Consider the following 24,670-nt stretch of genomic DNA (forward strand, 5'->3'; position numbering starts at 1 on the left):
TTTATATACTGCAATAAATCAACTATCAGCTGTAAGGAGAAACTATTCTTTGATTCTGATTTTTATATATAAACCAGAATATATTAAGACAGTTTAAGAAATTGAATTCAGGTTGCGGTCACTGACATTAAAGTCATTTGTATTACAAACACTAAAATATACAAATACCATAGTGCTCGGTTATTGTCAGTTAAGTACAACATTTGAGCATCAGTATAGTGCTTTAAAATACTGAACAGCTTTCTTGTCCATCCCATATCTGAGATTGGACTTTGTTTCAATATTTTCAGCAAATTGAAAATTGCTAGATGTTGACATTGTGCATTTAAATCTGTAAGTAATAGTAGCATTGAAATAGTATAAACATATAAAATATTCATCCTTTCTGGTGTACCCTTAAACTTTTGTTTAACATTAGATAGCTATAATATTTTAAACATATAAACGTGAACTCTTTTCTGTGTTAACTTACCATTCCTAAGGGCTTTTGTTTACTAAAAGCATCTATCTTCTGATCCTGCTACGTTAACAGGAATCATCAATTATCATTAATATTGTGTTCAGTATATTGGTTGTGTACAATAAAACATTTTTTGGAGCACAACAACAATGTGAAGGAAGGAGGTAAACATGATTTATCATGTGTCCCACAGTTATCATATGCTGCCATTGTAAAGAGAGGACTAAACATTGATGATGACCTTTAAGATTACAGTAACTGTCAAGTTTTGAAAATGAAAAAAAATATAACTTTTAAATTTATTTCTTTTGCATAGAAAATCACCTGGGATACAGGTGGGTTTATTAGCACAGATCATGCCAGTAAAGTTTTACATCGTAATTAACTAGATATATCAATACAGCTGTGCATGCATCCCAGAGTTACTTAATTTGCATATTTAGTTTGTGTGGTCGTTGCTAATGTCTTAGCTAGCTACAGTCTGTTGGCTAGCGTTTGTTGTTGGGCCGTTTGAATAAGTAACGTTAATATTAAGGAAAGTAAGGCTGTTCTTTAACAGGTGCTTCAAGACATAATGTTGCGGGCATTTAATGTGGATTGATTCAGTTTGCAATCGCATGTTCACGTCAGCTCGAAAATATACCAAGTGATATAAAGAGTACAGTCTAAACCCGCTCTATAGGAAAAGTGCAATGAGATAACTTGTTATGAATTGGCGCTATATAAATAAAATTGAACAGGAAAGTAACAGTAGCAGGCTAATAATACAATCTAAAAGGGGACAGCAGTGAACTGTCAATTGTCAGCAGGCAGACACGGGACACGGAGGTCAGTACAATGACGAAGGAGTTTATTGTAAAGCAAGACAGAATACTGGGTAAAGCAAATACAGTGGAGACGAGGGGCTGGAGCTAGGAAAGTCTATGAGTCTTATCTGATTATGAGTAGTTTGTTCAGTCCACTGGAGGAGACGGGAAACAGGAGAGCCAGGAGTCGAGGACACACAACGGTTGAGTGGAGTCCAAAGTCCTTGGGGACTCTTCAGGAGATACTGCGGTCGAGTTGAATCTCATAGTAGGTTTGAGACCAGACGGTGAGTGAACCGGGGGAGTGTGACTTTATAGTGTGGGGTTGGTGATTGGTGGCAGGTGTGTTATCAGTACTCAGGTGAGTGAGATCTGTTGATTGCATTGGGTGGAGGTGTCTGTGTTGGCTCTCTGACATCAATACAGCAAAATATGCTCAGTCTTATGTTTTTATGATGGGAGAACATTTGTTCCGTTTTGTGCTAATTAACCCCTCTGTGTCCCAGAAGACTTGCCTCAGCCTCCTCCATGTTGAGCGCGCTAGAACCTTTTGTCCCCCTGGACAGTTTGACTTCCTCTGATTGGATGGTCAGTGGGCAACGTGCTGATTGGCTAGTCAGCACAGGTGTTAAACCAGGGCCAAAATTTGTGCTCTTAACTCGTAGATTGTAGCTTCTAACTTCAGTGTCACATACAAAGATAACCTCACTGTTGAAAATATTCCTGCACATATTTTAATTACACATACACAAAATATTTCTACAGCTGCTAAACTTTTTTACAAAGTCACAGATTCAGATATGTGCATGCATATTTTTTTCACATGCACACAAAAGGTGATATACATAATTTCACAAGCTCAAAATATTAATGACCCTAATTTGCTTCCATAGTACTGTAACATTTGTGAGATATGATTTGAAGATACCTCAGATTTATGCATCTTTTTCAATTCTCAGTTTGGACTTTGGGCAGAGCAAGACAGGAGGAGAGGAAATTTCCTTAGAATATTTCAGATTGATGAATCGATTCTAATTTAGCTTTATTCATGATTAAAACAGCACATCAGATTATGTGAAGATAGACATTTGCACAGCAATCAGATCATACCAGTAGTTAACAAGAGCTACAATACGGTCCTGAATTATCAAGGTTCAACTTGTTCTCTAGTAGCCTACAGATTTTAATTTAAACAGTGCACGAGAGCCGAAAACACTGTTCTTACTGTAGAAAATGCAGAATTAAATGAATGGTTTGACATTTTGGGCAAAAATGTTTATTTACTCTCAATATATGTTATTTGCGGGACTGGTTCTTGGCCAGGAGTATTGTCGTCATTGTGAGGTTGCCTGGCAATCAGCAGCGAGAAAGCGAATACGCTTTTTCCCCAAAATGTACTGCTTTAAGTGCTAGTTACTATAGGTTTGGTGCACAATGTAAAACAACAAGAAAGCGAAGCGAATAAAGAGGTGAAAGTCCAGATACTTTTTGAACAGCTAAGTCTTTTGTCTCTGTTTGAAGATGTTGAGAGATTTTTATGCCCTAAGAAGAAATAAGAAAAAAACAAAGCGCATTTCAGGCTACCAGAAGGAGCTACTCAGCCTCTGTTCTGGGCAAAATTTGTATCTACTGTATGTCGATTGTGAGGAGTCACAAGTGCATCCCCACAGGCATTCAAGGGCACAAACATACTTGTACAGATGTAAACACAGTCTGTTGCAATACCACACATAAAAACACATTCAGGCACACACACACAGACACACACACACTGCCTCACACACAGTGATTTGACGAAGAAGATAATAGGAGCCTCTGTGTTCTCACTGATGAGCAGCCTGAGTTCTGCCTCTGCTGCTTGCAATGTTGACCACAAATTGTAAGCTCCAATTGTCTTCTTCTGTGCTTCACTGCCTCACAATTCAATTCATTTCAATTAAATTTTATTTATATAGCAGCGATCGCAACTGATCTAAAAGAGAGCGCTGCGTGACCCATAGTCATATGTCACCATTGTATACAGTGATGAATCACATACACACAGAATAATCATGTGTTTGAGCTATTTAATTACACACTCAGAAACACAATTTGCATCCTCAAACATATAGACACACATGTGCTCCCTGTGGCTGAGATGTGATCAACACAAACGTGGAATAAGAAACAGCCTGATGAAGCTGTGATTTCTTCCTGCATCGCTGCAGTAAACTTTACTATCTTTTTACTCCTTTTGATGGTATTTCCACGACAGATGTGAATGTTTTTTTCCCCTCATCTCTGACATTGTATGTAAATACAGTAACTTTAACAGTTTATGGAAAGTCTGTTGTACTAGGAAAGTAAGGCAACCCTGTTTGATCGAAGTTAGCTTAAAAGCCAGGGACTTATTTTATCCACACCATTGCATCACATATCTCTAAAGCAGAGAAGCAAGCAGAGGGTTATCAGAAGCCATTTTGTAAGCTTTTGGTGAACTCAGCATCAAACCTCACAGTTTTATGTCAACAACTTGAATCACTGACACTGATGCCTGAACTGTGACTTAGTGTCAGCAACTTAGCACATTTGATTTCATTCTGGTTTACTAATTATTTTACCTAATTTGAGGGTCTGCGGTGTATTTATAATGCCCTTCAAAATTAATTCTTCAACATGTTTTCACACAAGTTATTTTGCTTTTCGTAATCTGCAAACAAGACCAAATAGTTTTGTGCATAGACATAGTATAATGACATGACATGGTAATAATAAACATCTGGATCCAATAGTGTTAAAGGTCCAGTATGTAACATTTAGGAGTAGCTATTGGCAGAATTGGAATGTATATTTTTTTAAGTATGTTTTGATTAGTGGATTAGTGTATAATCGCCTGAAAATAAGAATCGTGTTTTCATTACCTTAGAATGAGCCATTTTTATCTACAGAGGGAGCGGGTCCCCTTCCACGGAGCCTGCCATGTTGCACTGCCATGTTCCTACAGTAGCCCAGAATGGACAAACCAATCACTGGCTCTACATTGGGCCTTTCACGTTTTTCTTGTTTTTCAAGAAATTTTGTTTTTCTAAATCTTTAATGGAATAAAAGGTATATAATACAGTTTACATGCCAGCAAGTATATCACAATTAGCCAAAAAAAGTAATGCAATTCCAACTATTGTTCAGTTTGGTAAAACACTGCACTATTTTGACAGATTTTTCTCTGTCAGTTCTATTTATTGTTGTGGGAGCTTGTAGCATTGATGATTTCAAAGACAAACTATCAAATACATGAAAATCACAACTGTTCCCATGGTAACAGATTAAAGGCTTCTGGTGATCATGAGAGCAGGCTGCAGATGTGGGTTGAGGATATAAAGATATAAAGAATAAGGGAATTCCAGCAGCACAGTGTAGACTAAGAGTGTTTTTGACAGGGGAATTGATTTCCTAATTGAGTGTGTTTGAGGGGGATGCAGATGTGGAGGAATTCAGATGGAAATATATGTGAATGCGAAAGATGGAGGAGCCTGACTTTCCCTTTTGTAGTGTATACCCTGCAGGTATTTCTTTATTGCAGAGGCGATGTTTGAAGACCAAAGAGAGAGTGAGGAAAGAGGGTGGTCAAATATAAAGGGTAGTACATGAATGTTTTGCACTTAACTATGATTCCTTCATGCTTCAATATTTTTCTTCCATCCACATCTTCCCAACCCCATTCCCAAACTGCAGCTCCACCCAAAACGACCCCTCAGCCACTGTTGGCAAAGTCAGAGACTTGGCTTCTTTCCGCCGGCACTTCCGGATGGGTTTCATGACCATGCCGGCCTCCCAGGACCTGTCCCCTCACTCTTGTGCCTCTGCCATGGCGCCGCGCTCACAGTCCTGCCATGCTGTTGGTGCCGGGGATACGAGTCTGGAAAACGGAGATTACTCCGACACCCAATCCCAACATGGAGGCCGCTGCCCGCCGGCCAAACCCAAACGTCACCCCAGCACTCGCCTCAGCTCTTCGTCTGCTGACAGCAGAGGACTTCTTGAGACGCCGCCACCTCCTCCGTCCACTCACTCACAGGCCAAACACTCAGAGAAGAAAAATGGTAAGAAATGTGTTTTCAGGTGCATATTCTACACAGAAAATTATCTTTTTTCCTGACATGCATATTTTTTTCTTCCTACAGCCATGAAAAAGTCTGACTCTGGAGAGATTGGAGCAAAGAAGGTTCCTCCTTTAAAGCCCAAGAGAAGTCCCAGCACCCAACTTTCCTTTGACCCTCTTCCTCCACGTGTGCCTCTTTCTGCCACATCCTTGCCTTTCCAGGCAGCAGACTCTCAGATTCAGACTGGAGACGGGGAGGATGAGCCAGTCTATATAGAGATGGTGGGCCAAGTGTTCACCAGAGAAAACCAGACGGCCACCCCCCACCCTGTCACCCCTGTGGCCACCACGCCTGACTCTGACTCAGACCAGAGTGAGGCCATCTATGAGGAGATGAAATACCCGCTGCAAGAGGATAGAGAGTCCCAGAGACACCTCCCTCCAAAACATGAGAAACTGAGAAACTCTAAACACTTTCATGTCACCCCCTCCTCCTCTAGCAGCTCCTCCTCTCTGCCACGCCCCTCCTCTTCCTCTCCTTCCTACTCCAAACCCAAAGCTACAGTGTCAATATCCCATTCGTCTCCTCTGCCTTCGTCAGCATCCTCCACCCCTGTCCCCCAGGTCCTCTCCGCCAGTCCACACACTCCACGAGCTCCCACTCCCTACCTGCTACAAGGGAGTAAATCCGAGCCTGAGTCCAACACGAAGATCCCAGCCCCTTTCCCCAATCTTCTACAGCACCGGCCCCCACTGCTTGCCTTCCCTCAACCAGCAGCAGCCTCCAGCGGGGTCGGGGTGCAAAATAAGGCGTCTGCTTCTGCTAAAATGGGAACACAAACATCCAGCATGACAACTCAAGTCAGCACCTCCTCCTCAACTTCTTCTAATGTTCCTGTATCCAAGGAGTCATCAGGAGGAAGTGCAACCCAGCAGGACAAACACAGCAGAGAGGCCCAGTTAGGCCCTGCTCCTGGACTGAGAGCCAGGAGCCACTCCACACCTCTGCCTCCCTCCTCCAAATCCACCTCCCCTTTCTCCCATCACCACCACCACCCTCACCATCGCCCTTCGCACTACCATCACTATCGCAAGCCAGAGAGAGGAGACTCCCCTGTTCCAAACAAGAGCAGCTCTCAGACTTCTACAGTCCAGACCCAAACCTCAAGTACAGGCAAGTCTGTTAGCTTCCTCTTGAAGTCCGATAAAGGAGAGAGGGATAAGGACAGGGACAGAGACAAGGATAGGGACAGGGACAGGGACAGGGACCGAGATAGAGACAGGGACAGGGACAGGGATAGGGGTAGAGACAGGGACAGGGAGAGAGACAAGGAGAAAGACAAGGACAGAGATAGAGACAGGGACAGAGATAGGGATAAGGACAGAGACAGAGAAAGAGACAGAGAAAGGGATCGGGATCGGGATCGGGATAGGGATGGAGGGCCGTACTCCTTACAGTTGGATCATGCTCACTCCACTAGCAGCCAAACATCTCAAAGCAGCACCAGCTCAACCCCTACGCCATTATCCTCATCCCAGCGTCCTCATTCTCGCCCCCATCTTCGCTCTCACACTCCTCACGGCCTGCCAGCATACAAGCCTCCCTCATCGGACAGCCCCCTGCTGTGGACCTACCCCTCCGGTGGCTTCCGGAGACCGCCAGCTTATGAGAGCTTGAGAGGAAGCTCTCAGACACCGTCTCTGCAACAGCCTTCAAGTCTTACTGGTATAGGTGAGGGGGCATCCAAGAGTAACGGAGGGTCAGCGTCCCTCCAGTCGAAGGTTGGCTTCATGCCCTGGGACAGCAGCGCCAGCTTAGCTGCAGATGAGGGATCCTACTGGCCTATGCAGAGGAAATTGTCCTTCAGCCATGGGAGCAGAGAGATAGAGAGTAAGTCAGAGGTCATTTTAAATACAGAGTGCAGATGCTGTATTGAAGAAAATCAGGCTTTTGAAGGTATTTTAAGTTAAATATTCTTTGAAATATTTATTCTGTTCCTTCCCCTGTCTCAGAGGATGAAGGGCGTGCGTGGAATGGCAGCGCAGATGCCCTGTTAAGGATGGATAAGGAGGACCTCTGCATGGGATCTCGAGGAGGTCACTCAGGCATCCCAGTCCACTTCAGTGGTGTCACCAGCAGGGCCCTTGGTCACAGTGAGTCCTTGGCCGGTGTGGATAGCAACCAGGGTTTCAGAGCCCTGCCCAGAGTTGGTCTGCCTCTTCCCTGCCAGACTTTCCCTGCCTGTCGCAATGGAGGTAAGCAAACACTTAGTGTTCATAATCTTTTAGCCATAGCCTCTAACCACAACATCCTATTTAGTAAGGAACTGTAACAGCGGATTTACATGGGGATTCTTCTGCTGGCTCTGTAGGGTGTTTTACACTTGGACAGCTTACTTGTTTTTTGCCTTTGTTTGACATCAGATGCGACTTTAAACCCTCAGAATTTAGGAAAAGATGGATATTTCCCATCCAAGTTACTTTTCTGTTCCAGAAGTTGTAAATTAAACTAGCAGAGACTACCTCTCCTCTGACTGTCACAAAACTAAGCTAACAGCTCTGCCTCCTTTACATCCTCTTGTTCTGAAATTTATCTTTATCTCTTTGCCAGTCTCTTTTAGATCTGCACTCAAGACCTTTCCTCAGAAACAGAGAGACACTGTTTACCTTGAGAATGTGTGCAATACTTTCCTTGAAGCAGAGCCAATAACAGAAGTGTTCCATAAACAGGCCCACATCCCTGCACACATACATACATTCAGGAGCCCTGGCCCCATTTCGTGGTGTTTACACTGTACATTAGGATCACTCCCAAAATTAAATTACATGTTCAATACATTTAATGGAAATCTCTTTACAATATAATACGGCAAGGCAAGTTTATATATTTTTTTATTTATTTATATAGCACATTTCAGCAACAAGGCAATTCAAAGTGCTTCACACAAAACATCAAAAGAGAATAGAAAATAAAAACAACCTAAAATTGAAGCTAAAATAGAATAAGACAGGTATAAAATACAAGAATACTTCAGTGGTGGCATTTTGAGACTTAATAGTGAGATATCCAGCTGACAGACAAACGTTGACAGAGTTATACAGGAACAAATCTCTGTGTAAGCATACCTGTATTAATGAAAATGTGTTGCTCCAATATCCATTGTTCATAAGTATAAGGTTACTCTATAATTGTCTAGTAGCTTAAAATATAATGAGCACACAAGGTACAAAAGCTCTGTCTCATCTCACATAAGTATAGTTAGACATTCACAGCTTTGCGTGTTAAAATTCAAAGCTATATTCCACTGTTCTCATTAGCAGGCACACAGTGTAATGTTTGTTTCTTTACAGAAGTGGGGCGGCTGGGCCGCTCCTCCTCTGCTGCTGGAGTGAGACAGGTGGGTGGAGGAGACGTCCAGAGACAGAGCAGCCTACCAGCACGAGAAGCCCTGAATCAGGTTAATATGTAACAACCAGCCTTATAACTATAGACTCTATTAACTTCATTCATGGTAGATTTGGGAGTGAACATTGATATTGTTCTCATTATTATTTCCCCTTCTGCTAGAGACAGTGCTCCTGCAGATCTATTTATAGCTGGTAGATATGCCCACTGAGCAGAATTAGGTTCTGGCTTGCCCCAAAAAAATAACAGCCGCAAAGGTATATGACGTAGGCTAATATGTAATCAGGAAATGAAAGAGAATAGTGGATGAGAGAACATGCTGTACTATGTTTTGGAGTGATGAGATGCAGTCTTCTAGCAGCACATTTTGCCCAGATTCTGGCTGCATAGCAAATGCTGACGCAGTTTGAGTGTGTGTGCTGCAGAGTCTGTCTTCATGCTCTCATTGACCCTCCCTCAGCCTGTAATAGATGAAGCAGCGCTGCGTCCTGGTGGCTGTCCAGAGGAACTGCATTTTTATTCAGTTTTATGTGCTAGGGTTGGCTGTCACTGCTGACAGCACTGCAGTGAACATGCAGGTTATTTAGACATTTAAAAACTGTAATATCATACATCACTACATAAATTCACTGATTTGAATTTTTCCAATGTGTTCAGCTGCATGGTCTGGCCCAGCCTCAAGCGCCCTGCAGTCCCAGCAGTCCCAGTGTGTCTCGGCAGCAGCAGCTTCAGCTCCACCAGCAGCAGCTACAGTTAAAGCAGCAGCTCCAGCAGCTTCAGCAACAGCACCACCTTCAGTTGCAGTTCCAGCAGCTCGCCCAGCTGGCACAGGGACAGGCTCCTGTCAGTGGGGGAACCACCCAGTCCGCAACGCAGACCCAGAGAGACGGCAAGCTGCTGGAAGTCATCGAGCGTAAACGTTGCCTGTGCAAAGAGATCAAGGCCCACAGGCGCCCTGACAAAAGCCTGTGCAAGCAGGACAGCATGCCCATCCTCCCTAGCTGGAGACGGACACCTGAGCCTCGTAAGACTGGCACACCACCCTGCCAGAGGCCGCAGGCCGTTGTGTGGGACACGGCTATCTGAGGTAGAAAGACAGGCCAGCAAGTACAGCACTGAAGAGAGACTAAACACACATATGAGTTGAAGATGGTTGAACAACGAATAAGAGACGTGAGTAAAAATGATTGCGGTCACATAATTACCACAGAGGAACGAGAGAAAGTTGCTCTTATTGTGTGATAAACTGATCTGAGAATGGCAATGAAGGTTATTGGAGTCTTTGAACTCGTTTGGAGAGAAAACACAAAAAAAAGGCAGAAAAAAGAGGTGAAGAAAAAGAAGTGTTACAATCAGACTAAATTAATCTTGGTGATTTGTACTTGCTCTGTACAATGTCCTTTTTGGTGTGTTCTAATTGCCAATGATTTTTTGCCACAAAACGCCAGTATTATTGCTACTAAATGAAGACACCAACTAAACAATAATGGTTGGGATGTTTTCTGAGATTGGTGTTGCCAAATTTCCTCCTGACTACTTGAGACATAAAGGAATCATGTATTTTCTCCAACACGCAGTTGCCCAACATGCATAGAAACTACTCTGTGGATGAGAAAAGGCAGGACTCATTGCTAAGTTATTGAAGTTTTTCTTGAAATCGTGAATGCATATGAGATGTCTTGGTATCAATAGATTGTAATTGTGGATGCAAATAATCATCAACGAGGAGTAAAAGCTACCTACTGTACCTGTTTGCATATTTGTAATGTAAATCTATTTACTTTCTCAACGTTTCTGCAATTTTATAGCAATATGCTCCCAATGCTGGAGCAACATAATTAAAACTTGTGTCAACTAGCCTAACATACATATCTAAGACTTGAATAAGTCACATTTACTGTGTCATTCTCTGCATGTCATGATAGACATACAGTATTGTAAAAGAATATGTGTAGAGATGATCATGTCTGACTTTTACATACAGCAGATCTTCACTATTATAAAATGTGGTTGTATAAAAAGATGAATATATTGCTTGGGGTATCATTAGAAAAGGTGTGACAGATGGCACATGCTGTGCAGTCCAGCCAAATATAGATTCAGATCAATGGTATAAAAACTTCATCACTCATGCTTATACACAGTTGCACATTAGTGATAGTTCCACCACACAGAAAAACAAGCACTGACACCCATCAACACAGACTGTACAATATGGTGCAACTGATAAGACTGTGAGTATTGATCACCTCAAACAGAATGCTGGAACAATCTGCACAAAACATGGTATATGCTTAGGAGAAATTAAACCCTAATGTACTGTAAATAGATATGTACAACTGTATTGAAAATGTAGCAATTATTTCCATTTTCATACTTGTAATCAATACATATTATGTAGCATATACTGTATAAACATAACTTTGTTCACTTGTTTTTTCTAAAAGAATTATGTGCTGCAGCCAGTCCATGCATTTACTCATAGTTCTACTAATAAACAGTAAGCCCTCTAAAGAAAGGCACAGTCCAACAGTTGTTTATTTAAATTTATGCAAGACTCCCTTTAAGCTGTGTTATTGTTTTATGTATGCCTTTTTTTTCTACATTCATTTTTATTTGTGTACAGATTTCAACAGCTCATTGTCTTGACATTTTGAATACTTTGCTGCTATCTTGAACTACTGGTGGTGTTCATTCAACTACATGGCGTTACCATGAGAAACATTATTAATACAGTGGTTATTGTTACATATTTATTTTATTTCTGAAAGCCACGTGAAATGAAGTTTGTTCCTTGAAGAGTGAGCCCTTCTGTAATAGTATTGCAGTACTTGAATGTCTCTTGGTTGTTGTTGTTTTATGATAGTTAGCACCAAGCTGTACAGTACAGTACACCCAGTGAAAAGAAGACCTATTTAAATGTTTGAGAGTCACTGCTTGGCCTTTTGTTTATAGTTCCACCTGCTCGTGTTTGACGGTCGAGGTTTTTTCAAGCTTACCGAGTCCATTTTCAAACAAACACAGGTCAGGTTGAAGGAAATGGGCAAGTGCAATGCATGCAGAGATTCCTTACACTGAAAATGTTCCAATGATACTGACTATTGTGCCCAATTTAATTTCAGATACCAAGTAATCACCTTACTATGATTCCTTTTCACAGACTGATATGGAACCGTAGGTATCATTTCCAAAATAGTTTACAGAAGCTGTTGGTTTTGTGTGTCTTCTAAAACAGTGGCCATTATATGAGTGCCATACTATATTGATATGGTAAGATACGGTGTACCTTGGAAATCACTGTAGTGCTATATTTGCATTGATATTGTCATTATAAATAAATTTTATATAATGAACTTTACACAACAAACAGAATTGTTGCATGTGTTCATGCCTCATATTGTTTTACAGTGATGATGGTGGGGAAGTGGACATTATGTTCCCGCTGCACTTCTGCAGCAGGTGATGCAGCGCCATCAGTGTCCAGGTGAGGGCGCTACCTTCACTCTCCACTGCTACTGGTGTGGCTCCACGCATAATACTACAGTCACTGCTTCACACACACAAACGATTGTACTGACTCAGAGTAATCCATCACACCTTAACCAGTCTTCATAGTTTGATTTTAAAATAGTTACCTCACTAGGATTAGTTACTATTCTGGCAAAACGTTCAGTTGAATGGCGGCAAGCACTATAGGCCATTTTATCTTTCAATATGCAACCAATGCTAAAATGTCTTATGGGGTAGATGAGACACATATGCAGACAATTTGTCTCACCATTTCCCAAATATGAATTTTAGAAAAATCACATTAAATTCCAACATGTTGAGGTGAAAGTTTATAGTGTATACAGTATACTTATCTACATTGTTATCTGAAGAGTTTATTTCTCATTATTGATATATACATCTGACCCATGGCAAACTAGACAGGAAATATGACAAATAATAACGTCCCTGAATGATTCTAATATGAATATGATGCAGATTTCAAGATAGATAATTAACACAACAATTGGGACTTCAATTCATCTCTGAGAAACACAGATACTTTTGGGTCCTTTAGGAATATCAGAGGGACATTATGTTGGTTTTTCTTTGGGGACGTGACGACACGGGCCTCAGAGCCAATAAAAGGATGCCCTCAGCCACCACGCGATTTGTTTTACGTGTTGTCTTTCATGCGTCGGGCCTGTGAGGAGGGAGGATGCGGTGCAGGTGATTGGCCAGGCGGGAGGAGGAGGGCGGGAGCAGCTCTGTCGGGGATGACGGATGAGGTGGGGGTGGGGTTTTGGAGAGAGAGGGGGGTGCTTGCAGAGAGAGGCGGAGGGAGTGCTTTACCGCAGTATCACTAGATTTCTGCACCACTCATCAAAACTCTGCGGCATGCAGACAAGAGCTGGGGGGGTAGGGCAGTTACTAGGTCTGTGCTGAGTGTATGACTGCTACCTCTTACTGTTACTATACCTGTTTTCTGTTATTAGGTAGGCTACAGTAGGGTTTTTACTTCAGTTTCCATTCATTTGTGTGTTTGAGTAGACCTGTTTACCACCCACGGTGGTACAGTAGGGCTCTCTCTCTCTCTCTCTCTCTCTCGCTCTCGCTCGCTCGCTCTCTCTGCTGTCTGGCTAATTGTTGCAACCCGGCGCTTATTGCATTAGGGCGCTTTCATTAGAGGTTTGGGGTCCGAACTTGTATGACAAAATGGCAAAGGATGGGGAAAAAAGCGAGTGGAAGGACTTTATATGGAACCCGAGGACGAGGGAGTTCCTAGGCAGGACCGCGAGCAGCTGGGGTAAGTACTGTCCAGCTACAGCAATGCAGCAAACATGGTCCCTCGGCTCTGTCACGGGTCTCTGTCATAGTCTCTTAAGCCTTTTCTAAATTCAACATGGAGCTCCAAGAGATGACTCCTTCATAATGAACGTGTGCAACTATAATATCAAATTTACCCAGATATAAATTGGTTGGGTTGATTATTTCCCCTTAGTGTTCAGGTAATGAGATGGCTGTCGCTGTCCACTACAGTCTGGTGCTGAAATCTGAATGCGGCACAGCTCCTGTGGAAGCCGGCGGGGAAAAATCCTCCTGCCTAGTTTCTTTCTTTATTTATTAATTTATGGCACTGCTTTCACTGCGCAATGCGCTCAACATAAGGCTGAAGGCATATGGTCTTATTTTACATTTGAATTAGCCAGATTACTGCAGCATTGTTGAAACAGGTTCAACTCTGTTGCAAAGTGCATATCATCAGCTCCTCTCTGTGGCAGCAGTGAGAGTGCTTTAGCTAGCTTTAACATGGATTCTGCTGCAGAGAAGACTTTTTCCAGGGGTATGGGTTGCTGAAGTTTGGTAGAAATATTTTGTATGCCTGCAGCTTTATCTAATGCGTGTTCAACATGATGTCATTCATTTTCAGGCTTTCCCTCCCGAGATTTCGAAGGAAAATCCAATCCCAGCCTCTATGTAATGCAGCAGTATTGCCACATAGTGTCCTCTTTTGTCATACAACCAGCCTGCAACTATTTCAAAGATTCATTAAATGATAGGGCGCATATGGCTTTGTTGTAATGACATTGGAGCATTTTAATCTGGGTAAAGCCTTGGGCCAAATTCTATTTGTATCACCTCCAACCCCGCCCCTCCCAGTGAGTGAGGGATTTAATCCTAATCTAATGACTTCATTGGCTGACGGGGAAGGTATCAATTCAGGAAGTAGGCTCTAGCAAAGTCAACCACTTTCAGGAATTTTGATTATTTTTGATCTTTTCACTGGGGACATGATCTCATTTGCAACACTGAAGTTTAGTGTTTGTGGTTGGAATAATGTTGAAAGTGATTACTTGCAATGGTATTCAGGTGATTATGTTTCCTGAATTGACATATTAGTGCAGAGTTGGGAATCATTGACTGTAGCGTCGTTTGCTGGAATCCTCCCGCAGTGTACGACTTAATCCAGCTCAGTGCGTCCCAGGTGCTTTAAGGTCTGGTGGCCTTTTTAAGCTGTGCTCTCTAAGGCTTGTTAATTAGGCTATTTCTGTAGTTAGCCACTACATGTAGGCCTAAACTTGTGTATCACCATAGCACTTCCTCATTTTCCTACTGATGCGTACACTGAATGCACTGTACCTCTACTTCCACTTGTTTGACTGCATGGCTTACAGCCCATCCAGCCATTTTCTACACCCACTTATCTCAACATGCACACAGAAAAAGGCAAGAAAACACCCTGGTCAGGTTGCCAGTCTCTTTAAAAGGCAAATTTGTCGTTCACACTTATAATTATGCAGTATAATGTACGTTCAGAGCATTAGATCAAAGGCTTCTTTGAGGATGAAACACAGAACACTTCCTTGTGTGTTCTACTTTGTGTAAAGAGCTGTAATGATATAGAAATAGCCTTGATAAAATAGAACAGTCCTGCAATTTTTATGTTACATTGCCACCAGCTGACACCAGGCAAACATGGTCAAACAGCTACCTCTATTTAAAATAGGACTAATTAAGTGTTCTGCACCTCCCACTTCCAAAAACAACAAAAGGCTCTTTCTGTAACATAGGAAAAGAGCCTAATGATGCTGGTCTTAGCGTAAGATTGCAGATTGCACCATATACAAGATAATAAATGGTTTGACATTAAAAGAACCACAGCTCAAAGCTATTAATTCTTTCTCCAGAACATTTCATTTTTAGTTCAGAGATCTGTTTGATCACCAATTTACAAAGCAATTGAGCAGCATGTCCTCCTAATTAACTCTGAAAGAAAAGAGACACCTCCTGCCATTATTATTGAAGAAAGCACAGGATGCTGAACCATCCCGCCCTGGCCTTTTGTTCTTTGCTTTCAGCTGCCGTCTGCAAACAAAACCAGGGTGAAAGAGAGATGCTTCACTGTCCATCATCAGCGTGCACTGAGAGGGCAGACTGTAAACCTAACACCCTCTTTGCCAGGGGGGAAAGCCACCCTGCCTGCACGCTCGACCCTGTATGCATGCGTGCACGTCCAGTCTCCCCTGAGTGGTGTCATATTTGTGGTTAGCACAACATCCCTTCTGGATGACATAGAAAAACACTTAAACACTTTGTTTTGTCACATCTTATCGCTGATGCCTCTCTCACTGTAGTGCCTCCGGCTTGGTCCGGGGCCGGGAGAAATGATCCTGTATATATTTAATGACTCAGCTTGGGTCTTTTCCATGTGACAGATGGGATGCTCACTGCCATCTTACTCAGCCATTCATTCATTTCACCTCGGATTCCACTAATTCTAAGAACAATTCGATGAAAACAAAACACACACATGCTCTAAATCATCAAGATACCCCTCTGTAATTCCCCCCCCATGGAACAGCTTCCCCTTGACATTTTGTTATGGATTCCTATAATAAGGCTGGCTGAGTGGGGAGGCAGATGCAGCACTGAGCCTGCTGACAGAGCGAGTGAGCTCCACGCTGGGGGCCATCCAGCAGAGTCAAGGCACTCAGTTGCTACCCAACGCTGGCCTCAGGTGTTAATGCTTAAAATGAGGGATGTGTCATAGAAAATGCTATTTATGTTTTCCTGCTCTCTATGTAGACAGGAATGCCTGAGATGGGACCAAACAGCTGCTTCAAAAGTATTTAACATCACAATATTGGGTTATTGGGATGACTGACACCCTTTTCAGAGAGGGTTCATCTAAACTCTGTTCACTGAATAAAATACAGCAGTGACAGAGTGGTACAATGTCACAGATGTATTTTTTTCATTTGAATGTTTTAAACAGTGCTGAAACAAGTCAGTTAATCGATTATCAGAAAACGAATAAGCAGCAATTTTGATTTCAGTGCATTCTTAGCCATTTATTGAGCAAATGTTCCAAACAATCACTGGCTCCAGCTTCTAAAATCATGTAGATTTAATACCTTTTGGTTTTGGACTGTGGATTGGACAGAACAATCAATCAGAAGATGTCACCTTGAGCTCTGGGAAATTGTGATGTCACTATTTTCTGACAAACCATTAAAGGGTCAAATCATTAATCAGAAAGAAAAATGAACACATTTATTGATAAGAAAAACAATCATTAGCTGCAGCTCTACTTTCTGTCTAATGTAACATGATCACTATGGTCTTCTTACACTGTTAATGAAATAGGCCCAGTCTATGATGGCCTGTAATCTCCTGACCCTGTGACCCAGTCTCCAGGGGGTTCTTGTTCTCCTCCTGTATCCCCCTCTGTCATCGTTCCTCCCCCTCCGTGGACAGGGCAACGGTATAATGAAATTGGTCAGAGACCAGCCATTCAATCTTGGTTTAATTCAAACTGTTTCAGGCTTGGGAACAGATCACAGTTCTGTCTCAGTCAGGTGAATGCATGCAAAAATGTGAGAAAAGTTTATGTTTTGACAATTAACTGATAAAAGTAACTTCATTTTAGACCATGTTGTTGACAGTTGTTCGTGTGTGAGTGGGAAAGAGAGAGGCAGATGTGGCAGATAGAATAAAGCGCTTCTAGTTTAATGAGGATTAACTGGCCTCCTGTGAACATGTCAGAAAGTGACCACGCAGACACAACACAACACAGCCGCAGCATTTTATTACAACTGATTCCATTATCAATTCAGATGTGAGATTATTCATACTGTTTGTGCATTATGGTAATTATGAAATGGACTGCACTTACTGAAAGTTGCTGTTGTCAGTCTAATGTAGCCTTCATGCATAAATCAAAAACCTTCCATTGGAATGCAAAGCCACCAGCTCATCGAGTGCTTTGTGAGACATAGAAGTCTGGATACAGCAATCATTGCAAAAGAAAAAAATGGGCGAAAATGTTTTTTTTTCCATAATGCATAATAAAACAGTAAAGGCTGGGTCTGCACGTAGCTCAAGCCTTTTTCAAGCAAGCAACACGTAAACACAAGCAATTTTGCATTATGTTTAGATATGGTGAGCTGAGAACCTCTCTACAACGTCAAGTTCAATACATATTACTGATGTAATTTTCTACATGTCCACATTGTCTGATCAAATTGGATCATAAGGGAAGGGGTGTTGCTTGCAGTGCTTCTTTGGCGTTGGTGTGTGGAAATTACAAAATGCTTGTTTGTGTAATTCGTTTTTTAAGTTTGACTGTATTCTGAATGAACTATTGTTTCAATACATCGCCATTTTGTTCTTAGACAATATGTGCTAGTTACCACAAAGGCCATTTTGCATGTTTAGAACTGGAACTGAACTGACTTGGAGTTAAAATGAAGTGGAGACTCTACGCTACAGATACGAATACATACTATAAACCTCATATGTTAATATATGAGTGAGTGCATCACAATTAAAAATGATATTGAGCGTAAAGCAACATTTATAAAATCATACCTGAATTTAGCAGGGGCACTAGTTAGCCTAGCTGTTTAGCTAACACACTACCAACTAGCCACATAGCCTTAGTTAGATATTACTGTAAAATATGAACATAGGATCTTTTTTAGTAGGGTATCTGTACAGTGTTAAATGAAATAATAATATACATTTGTATGATTTACCTTTTCTAAGTAAGCTGTAGGTCTACTTATTTCCTGCTGAATACGATACAAGTTTAAAATGCTCAATATAGAAGGAATAAGGTCTATTAAACTGAATAATTGGATATATTATTTCTGTGATAACACTCCGTTTCTTACTGATTTTGCATACAGTTGATGCAACTCTCTTCTCTCCTTGTCTGCAGGTCTTATTATTCTCTTCTATGTAGTTTTCTACATCTTCCTGGCCGGCTTGTTTACACTCACCATGTATGTCATGCTGCAGACTTTGGACGACCACAAACCGACCTGGCAAGACAGGCTCTCCACACCAGGTGCGGTAACTAATGACACAAACTGCATGAACACAGGTCACAGTCCGTGCCGCAGTGTGGTGAACTCGCTGCCTTCTCTCTCTGTCAATCGCAGGCATGGTGATTAGACCCAAATCAGATGAGGCCTTTGAGATTGTCTATGACATCAAGAAGACTGAGAGCTGGGACATGTACACTCAGGCCCTGGACAAGTTCCTGGCACGTAAGTTTGGCTCTCAGCCTCTGGTACAGTGACTCAAAAAGCTTACTGCTGTGGATTATCCAACGATCTAGATCCAACGATGTATTGTTTTTACCTAATAAGAGATAATTCCTTTAGAGTCAGCGGGTAGGAGATTGCCTTGCACCAGGGTTTTAGTTGAGTCATAAGCCCTTACAAACAAAATCAACACCACCCCCGCTCTCTCCCCTGCAGCCTACAACTCCTCCATCCAGGCCCAGAAAAATGATGAGTGCACCCCAGACCAGTACTTCCTGCAGGAGGACAGCGGCGATGTGAAGAACAACCCGAAGCGCTCCTGTCAGTTCAGCCGCAACATTCTGGAAGAATGCTCTGGAATCACTGACCGTTACTATGGATACCAGGAGGGCAAGCCATGCATCATCATCAAGCTGAATCGGGTATGAAAGAGAAAGAGGGAAGGGAAAGGGATGGTGTTGCTAGGAGACATGGAGGGACTGAGATAATGAAACTGGTTGGGAATGAGGAAAAGGTAAAAAAAAGAAAGTCAGTATTAAGTAAGGTTATAGTCAATGGTTATTGCATTTATCATTGATTTCTGGCATATATGTTATAGCAATTTTAAATAGAATTTTCCATTCCTCTGTGTTTGAATAAGAGTGAAATGAGAATGGTGCTGTAGATGTGTTGTCTTTCTTTCTCACCAGGTGATTGGGATGCTGCCAGGAAATAATGGACAGGCTCCGTTTGTCACCTGTGGCGCAAAGGTAATCCCTTTTTGTCTTTCACAATGAAAGGCTTAACATGACAATTTGGGTTTCAGCCCATTCATTGTGCCTCACTCTCATCTGCAATATGCCACCTATCGCTCATCTCCATTCTCTTTAATGTCTGTGTTTATTCAACTATCATATCTGTATTGCATGTCTCTTACACTACCTGTGTATGTTGCTGGTCTCCTCTTTTTTTCTTTTTTTCCATTGTGTTCCATTAATTTGCCCACTCTCAGAGATACAAAGTTGGCAAAGATGAATGGGTAAGAACAGGACAGAACCTGTGTTTTTAGACTTTAGATTATGTTTAAACATGCGTAGTAGTAGTGCAGATTGTAGTTATATGTATATTTATGGATCAAGATGAGGTGTTTTGCATTAAATAGACTGCTGAAGTAGAGTGTGGACATGTTGGGAAATGGGATTTAGGGAAAAGGAGAAGATTAATGAAGCTCACCTCCTCCTTTTCTATATATATGAAGTGATCTTTCAGGCCGTAACTGATAACTTTAACCTCACCTCACCTCACCTCAGAGAGAAGACAGTGAGAAAATTGGAGAGTTGCTGTACTTCCCTCCAAATGGCACTTTCAACCTTATGTACTACCCTTACTATGGCAAGAAAGCTCAGGTAAGATTGTGTCTTGAATCCAAATATTACTTAATTTGGTAAACATTGTTTGTTTCAGTAACGATCATGCATCTCCAGACAGTTTATTAAAGATGTGCCAGACAGAATACGTTGGTTCCTGTGTTTAAAGGTGTCCTTGGATCTGTTTTTGCAGGTGAACTATTCTCAGCCTTTGGTTGCCGTCAAGTTCCTTAACATCACTGCCAATCAAGATGTCAACATCGAGTGCAAGATCAACGCCAACAACATTCCCACTGGTAGTGAAAGAGACAAGTTTGCTGGAAGAGTGTCTTTCAAGCTGAGGATCAACACTAATAACTAGGTTGCCCTTTTCCTCTCCTGAAAACTACTTTCTTCATTCTCTGCAACATTGCACATACACAGAAACAAATCTCAGTATTCACACCCTTTTTAGGATTTGTTTACAACCCCCAAATTTTTTTGGGCAACTGTTTGTCCAGTTGTGTGATGAGATGAGGCAAGAATAAAAGGGTGATAATCCTGTCATTATTTCTGTCTGTGAGCTTTGGGACAAATTCTTTTCTGTAAATTAGTTTGAGGTGACATCTATTTATACTGCATGACAAACTAGGGGATATAAAGGATATGAACATGTGTTTTCAAAGTTTGCAAGGATCAGCAATATTAACACTTTATTGCTGCTCCCCTCCTGCTGCCCCCTTACAGAGTATCCCTCTATATATGAATATACACAAATTACAATACAAAAGGTGTAAATCTACAGTATTTATATGGTATCATAACCCTATATCGGTACGTCTATTTTGTTGCACTTAAAAGAATAATCCAACAGACTCGCATATATCTTGGCGGATGGATGCAGAGATGAAGCCATTTTGCATGTGTGTATTGTCTTAAGTGTGCTATGAGGGCAGGAGGCCCCTGTGTTCCACCTCTCTGCTAAGTGTGAAATAAGGTTATGTTAAACCACTGACCACCAGGAGGGACCACACTGTAATCTACTAAACCTCACGCACAGCAAGTGTGTGCTTTGATAACAACAAGTAAGATAGGCATTTCCATAAAAATTGGAGTTACAGTAGAGGTCAAAACCTTTAAGAGTGTGTGTGTTTGTGTGTGTGTTCGTGTGCATGTTCCATTCACAGGTCCCATTTCATACTGTAGGTCGGGAAGTTGCATGCAATGTGCAATATTCATTACGTGGCATACATTATGAATGCTTGAGTCCATTCTTCAGATGAGATGACTTTCATTAAATGATAATTATTTTTGGATCATTTGATATTCATACGGGTTGGTCGGCCTGAGACTATCGTTTAAAATACACACGATTCATATTTGGGTCGCTGGGAATGGTCATATCAGCACCACTGACGCCAAATGAATTATGACAGGAGAAAGTACATCAGTCATGTTTCACCTTAGGTTGACAAAAACATGATTTTTTTTTTGCCCCTAAAACTCTCAGTCAGTTAGTGGCTAAACAGAAGCTTCCAGGCTCCCAAACAACCATGTGAATATCAAATGAAAACTGCTAAAATTATCCTCCTGCTGCACAATGATGTTACACTCCTTGTCACTGTGTCTATCATTTTATTCCCAAAGTTAACCAACAGCCATTTTCATGTGTCTCAATTTTGAATTAATTTAAACATAAATATTTAGAGGTTGTTTTTTTTTTGCGTGTATTGCATCTATTTCATATGTATCAGAAATAGATGCCATTGTCATATTTTGTATTGATTTAAACTGGAAGTGTGCTTTTTTTCTTTTTTGTGAAGCTGAGTTGAATTAATTATTGTGCAGTTTTGGAGGAGAAGGATATAGAAAGTTTGTGTTTGTTCCATTTGTTTCATTCATACTCATTATCATCCTCTAAAATATTCACCCAGGATATCAAAATGTATAGTTGTTACATATTCTTTTAAAGGTGACTAGAGTCTTGAATATGTGAGTTGTTAGTGCATCAGAGTTTTGTTATATAGAAATGAACAAAACTGCAGATTTGCTTCCTTGACCACATATAAATTCATTACATTTTTTGTTGTTGTTGTAGTTTTCCTCACTGTTGTATGAGTATCAGTCTGAAGGCAAAGCCATTGTGATAACTAGACAACTAGTTTGAACAACCAACCTTTTGAAAAATCATAGATTAGGCCTGAGTTCAGCGCTGGAGCTTTTTACTTAACATGCATTCATTGTGCAGTACAGGCACACAAAATTGTAAGAAACACCTGCAAATATTGGCTGGAGAAATCTGTAGAGTCACACTTTTAAACTCACAAGGCACATTACCTTGGCACGGCCACAAAACTGTGCCAATGCGACTGTGATCCTGCAATGTCATTGCAGCAAATGTGGAACGCGAGCATCTGTTCACTCACATTAAGGTCTGGCTCGACTCCACCACTTAATTTCTCTCAGAGCAATGTGTTTGTCAAATATCTCACAACGGTCTAAATAGGACTTCATTATCTGATACAGACTTGACAAAGAAAGAAAGAAAGAAAGAAAGAAAGAAAGAAAGAAAGAAAGAAAGAAAGAAAGAAAGAAAGAAAGAAAGAAAGAAAGAAAGAAAGAAAGACAATTAGATCTAATGTGATTGTCTGATCCATATTGGAGGGGTTATTCATAATGAAGGATGTGTTCTAACAGTCATCTGAGTTATTTTTTTGCTTTTTGAGGCAGTCCACTGACCAGTTCACATGCATTTCTCCTCTGGCATTTCTGCAACACAATTTCACTGTAATCTCTTAATCTGGTCGACTAATCCAGAGCAGGCATGCTGAATATCTTTACCCTACTTTGTCGCTCCTCCTCCATGTGTCAAACGCCTGATTCACTGTAAGCGTCTTCAAAATGGATAAAGCAAGGTTTATTCATATCTTCAATGCATCCAATCCCATTTCCCCCTAATCATCATTAAATTTAAGACCTTTTAAATCACAACACAGCAAATAAAATGCTTCATCACCTAATTGGACATTCTTATTTTACTCATGTGCATGTGAAGATTTGTTCTTCAACCAAAGATTTTCATGACAGTTAAAATTGTATTTATTTGCACTGCACTGACACATCCTCAGCAGCAGATCTGAGTAAGGATCTCATGCAGAGATACTGTAGGATGCAGGTGGAGGGCTAAACACCCTGTGTTATTAAAAGGCCTACTCTTATATAATAATAATAATACGCACAAAAGGAACATGTCTCACTACAACATAACAGTGCCTCCTGGTGGACAGACAGAGTTGTTCCCCATTGTCACAGAACGTTTTTTCCTGTTATCTCCATTTATCAGTTTTTTTTTCTGTGATAATTTGGAGATGTCCTCAAAAAGCAATATATTTCTTTCTTGTGTGGCTGTATGATGTATTTATTGGAAAGGCTGTAACAAAATCAGCGCAACATGTATCATCAAGAGTAATGAAGAAAAAGGAAAGAACATACAGATATTGCATTCAGGCAGTTTTGCCAGTGTGCATTATCATGATGGAACAATATAAAATGTATTGTTTTGGTCATAAAAGAGTATTTTTTATTGCTATTTTGTTGTAAAGAAGAGAGAATGTATAAGCTTGGATGGTATCATGGTATGGGAGCTACCTGGTCATCATTTAATTCAATGAATGGCAAAATGTTGACAGCTTGGTTGGAAAAGTTTTTTTTATGTAGAAATGTTTTTGTCATCGTTTGAGTCCTTTATACTTTCTTAAATGGAGCTCGTAAAGCTTGCAATGAAAGTTCTCTGAACACTGGGGTCTGTTGCATCAGTCATTAAAGGTAAATTGATAGTGCGGTGAATACAATACAGAATGAGCAGTGCTTTCTGAGAACTTTCAAGAGCAAAACCTTCAGAAACTTTTCAGAACAAAACTACATCAGGGCCCAACGCAAATGTCAGAGAGAGTCAACTATTCATGTTTCAAATAAGGAATCATTTCAACAAACTTCATACCCCCACCTAACCCCCCTCGTCTTAAATTGTACTATTGCCTAAGACTGTGGTGCAAGGATAGTTCAAGAAAGAAATCAGTTAAATTTGTTGAGATACTCTCGCCCAAAAGGATGATAATTCTATTCTGGGTCTTTATTTTTTGCTCTTACTGTATGTATATTTTTGCTCATGTTTACTGCAAACCAAGATAGAGAAATAAATAAATGTCATTTAAGGGAACTCAGACTCACTTCATTTTTGCCTCGTCATCTTTCCTTAAGTGTTTGGAGTCATCATAGGATGAGAGAAGGGATTAATCAATCATGGACTGACACTAAGATTAAAGTGGAATGGCCATAATGCCAATGAGGATCCATTAATCATGGCTTAATATTAATCACAATGTAGTCAAATGTGACACGGCCTTTGTACAGGACAGACAAAGAAGGCAGCCAGGGTCAAGTGCAGCGTCAGGTGGATATAATACATATGTATAAAATGTAATCTCATTCACTGTAATCCTCACAGCCTACAGCACCAGTGGACACCAGTGTTAACCTGTGCACACATACTGGT

At 41.0% G+C, this 24,670-nt stretch overlaps 2 protein-coding genes across 8 annotated transcripts in view; both read left to right on the forward strand.

The window, feature by feature from the left end:
- The window catches only part of LOC122888832 (neuronal tyrosine-phosphorylated phosphoinositide-3-kinase adapter 1), a 35,683-nt gene extending 23,566 nt beyond the window's left edge, over positions 1-12,117 (forward strand). For 4 of the 6 annotated variants that reach the window (XM_044223738.1, XM_044223740.1, XM_044223742.1 and 1 more), the window contains 5 exons: positions 4,978-5,345; positions 5,427-7,235; positions 7,358-7,600; positions 8,696-8,802; positions 9,408-12,117. In XM_044223738.1, the coding sequence (XP_044079673.1) occupies positions 4,978-5,345; positions 5,427-7,235; positions 7,358-7,600; positions 8,696-8,802; positions 9,408-9,836 (2,956 nt within the window). In that variant the 3' untranslated portion in view covers positions 9,837-12,117. Of the gene's footprint in view, positions 1-396; positions 1,554-4,977; positions 5,346-5,426; positions 7,236-7,357; positions 7,601-8,695; positions 8,803-9,407 lie in introns of those variants that run through there. The other 2 variants (XM_044223739.1, XM_044223743.1) reach the window with 2 other exon arrangements.
- A 957-nt stretch (positions 12,118-13,074) lies between these two features.
- On the forward strand, positions 13,075-24,334 carry atp1b2b (ATPase Na+/K+ transporting subunit beta 2b). Of its 2 annotated transcripts, XM_044223751.1 has the most exons (8): positions 13,075-13,545; positions 18,463-18,591; positions 18,686-18,793; positions 19,007-19,212; positions 19,480-19,539; positions 19,782-19,808; positions 20,080-20,175; positions 20,330-24,334. In XM_044223751.1, exons 1-8 carry the CDS (start codon positions 13,455-13,457, stop codon positions 20,495-20,497), a joined length of 885 nt encoding a protein of 294 aa, XP_044079686.1. In that variant the 5' UTR covers positions 13,075-13,454; the 3' UTR covers positions 20,498-24,334. The 2 variants fall into 2 exon arrangements, with proteins under 2 accessions (XP_044079686.1, XP_044079687.1); XM_044223752.1 differs by lacking the exon at positions 19,782-19,808 and having other exon boundaries at positions 13,076-13,545.
- The last annotated feature ends 336 nt before the right edge of the window (positions 24,335-24,670 follow it).

The sequence above is a fragment of the Siniperca chuatsi genome, linkage group LG14 (genome assembly GCF_020085105.1).
Source record: "Siniperca chuatsi isolate FFG_IHB_CAS linkage group LG14, ASM2008510v1, whole genome shotgun sequence".
NCBI lineage: Eukaryota > Metazoa > Chordata > Actinopteri > Centrarchiformes > Sinipercidae > Siniperca > Siniperca chuatsi.

Coding starts and splice junctions, on each gene's coding strand:
- atp1b2b (XM_044223751.1), top strand. CDS start 13,455: ATGGCAAAGGATGGGGAAAAAAGCGAGTGGAAGGACTTTATATGGAAC. Junction 13,546..18,462: donor CAGGACCGCGAGCAGCTGGG/GTAAGTACTGTC, acceptor CCTTGTCTGCAG/GTCTTATTATTCTCTTCTAT. Junction 19,540..19,781: donor TTGTCACCTGTGGCGCAAAG/GTAATCCCTTTT, acceptor GCCCACTCTCAG/AGATACAAAGTTGGCAAAGA.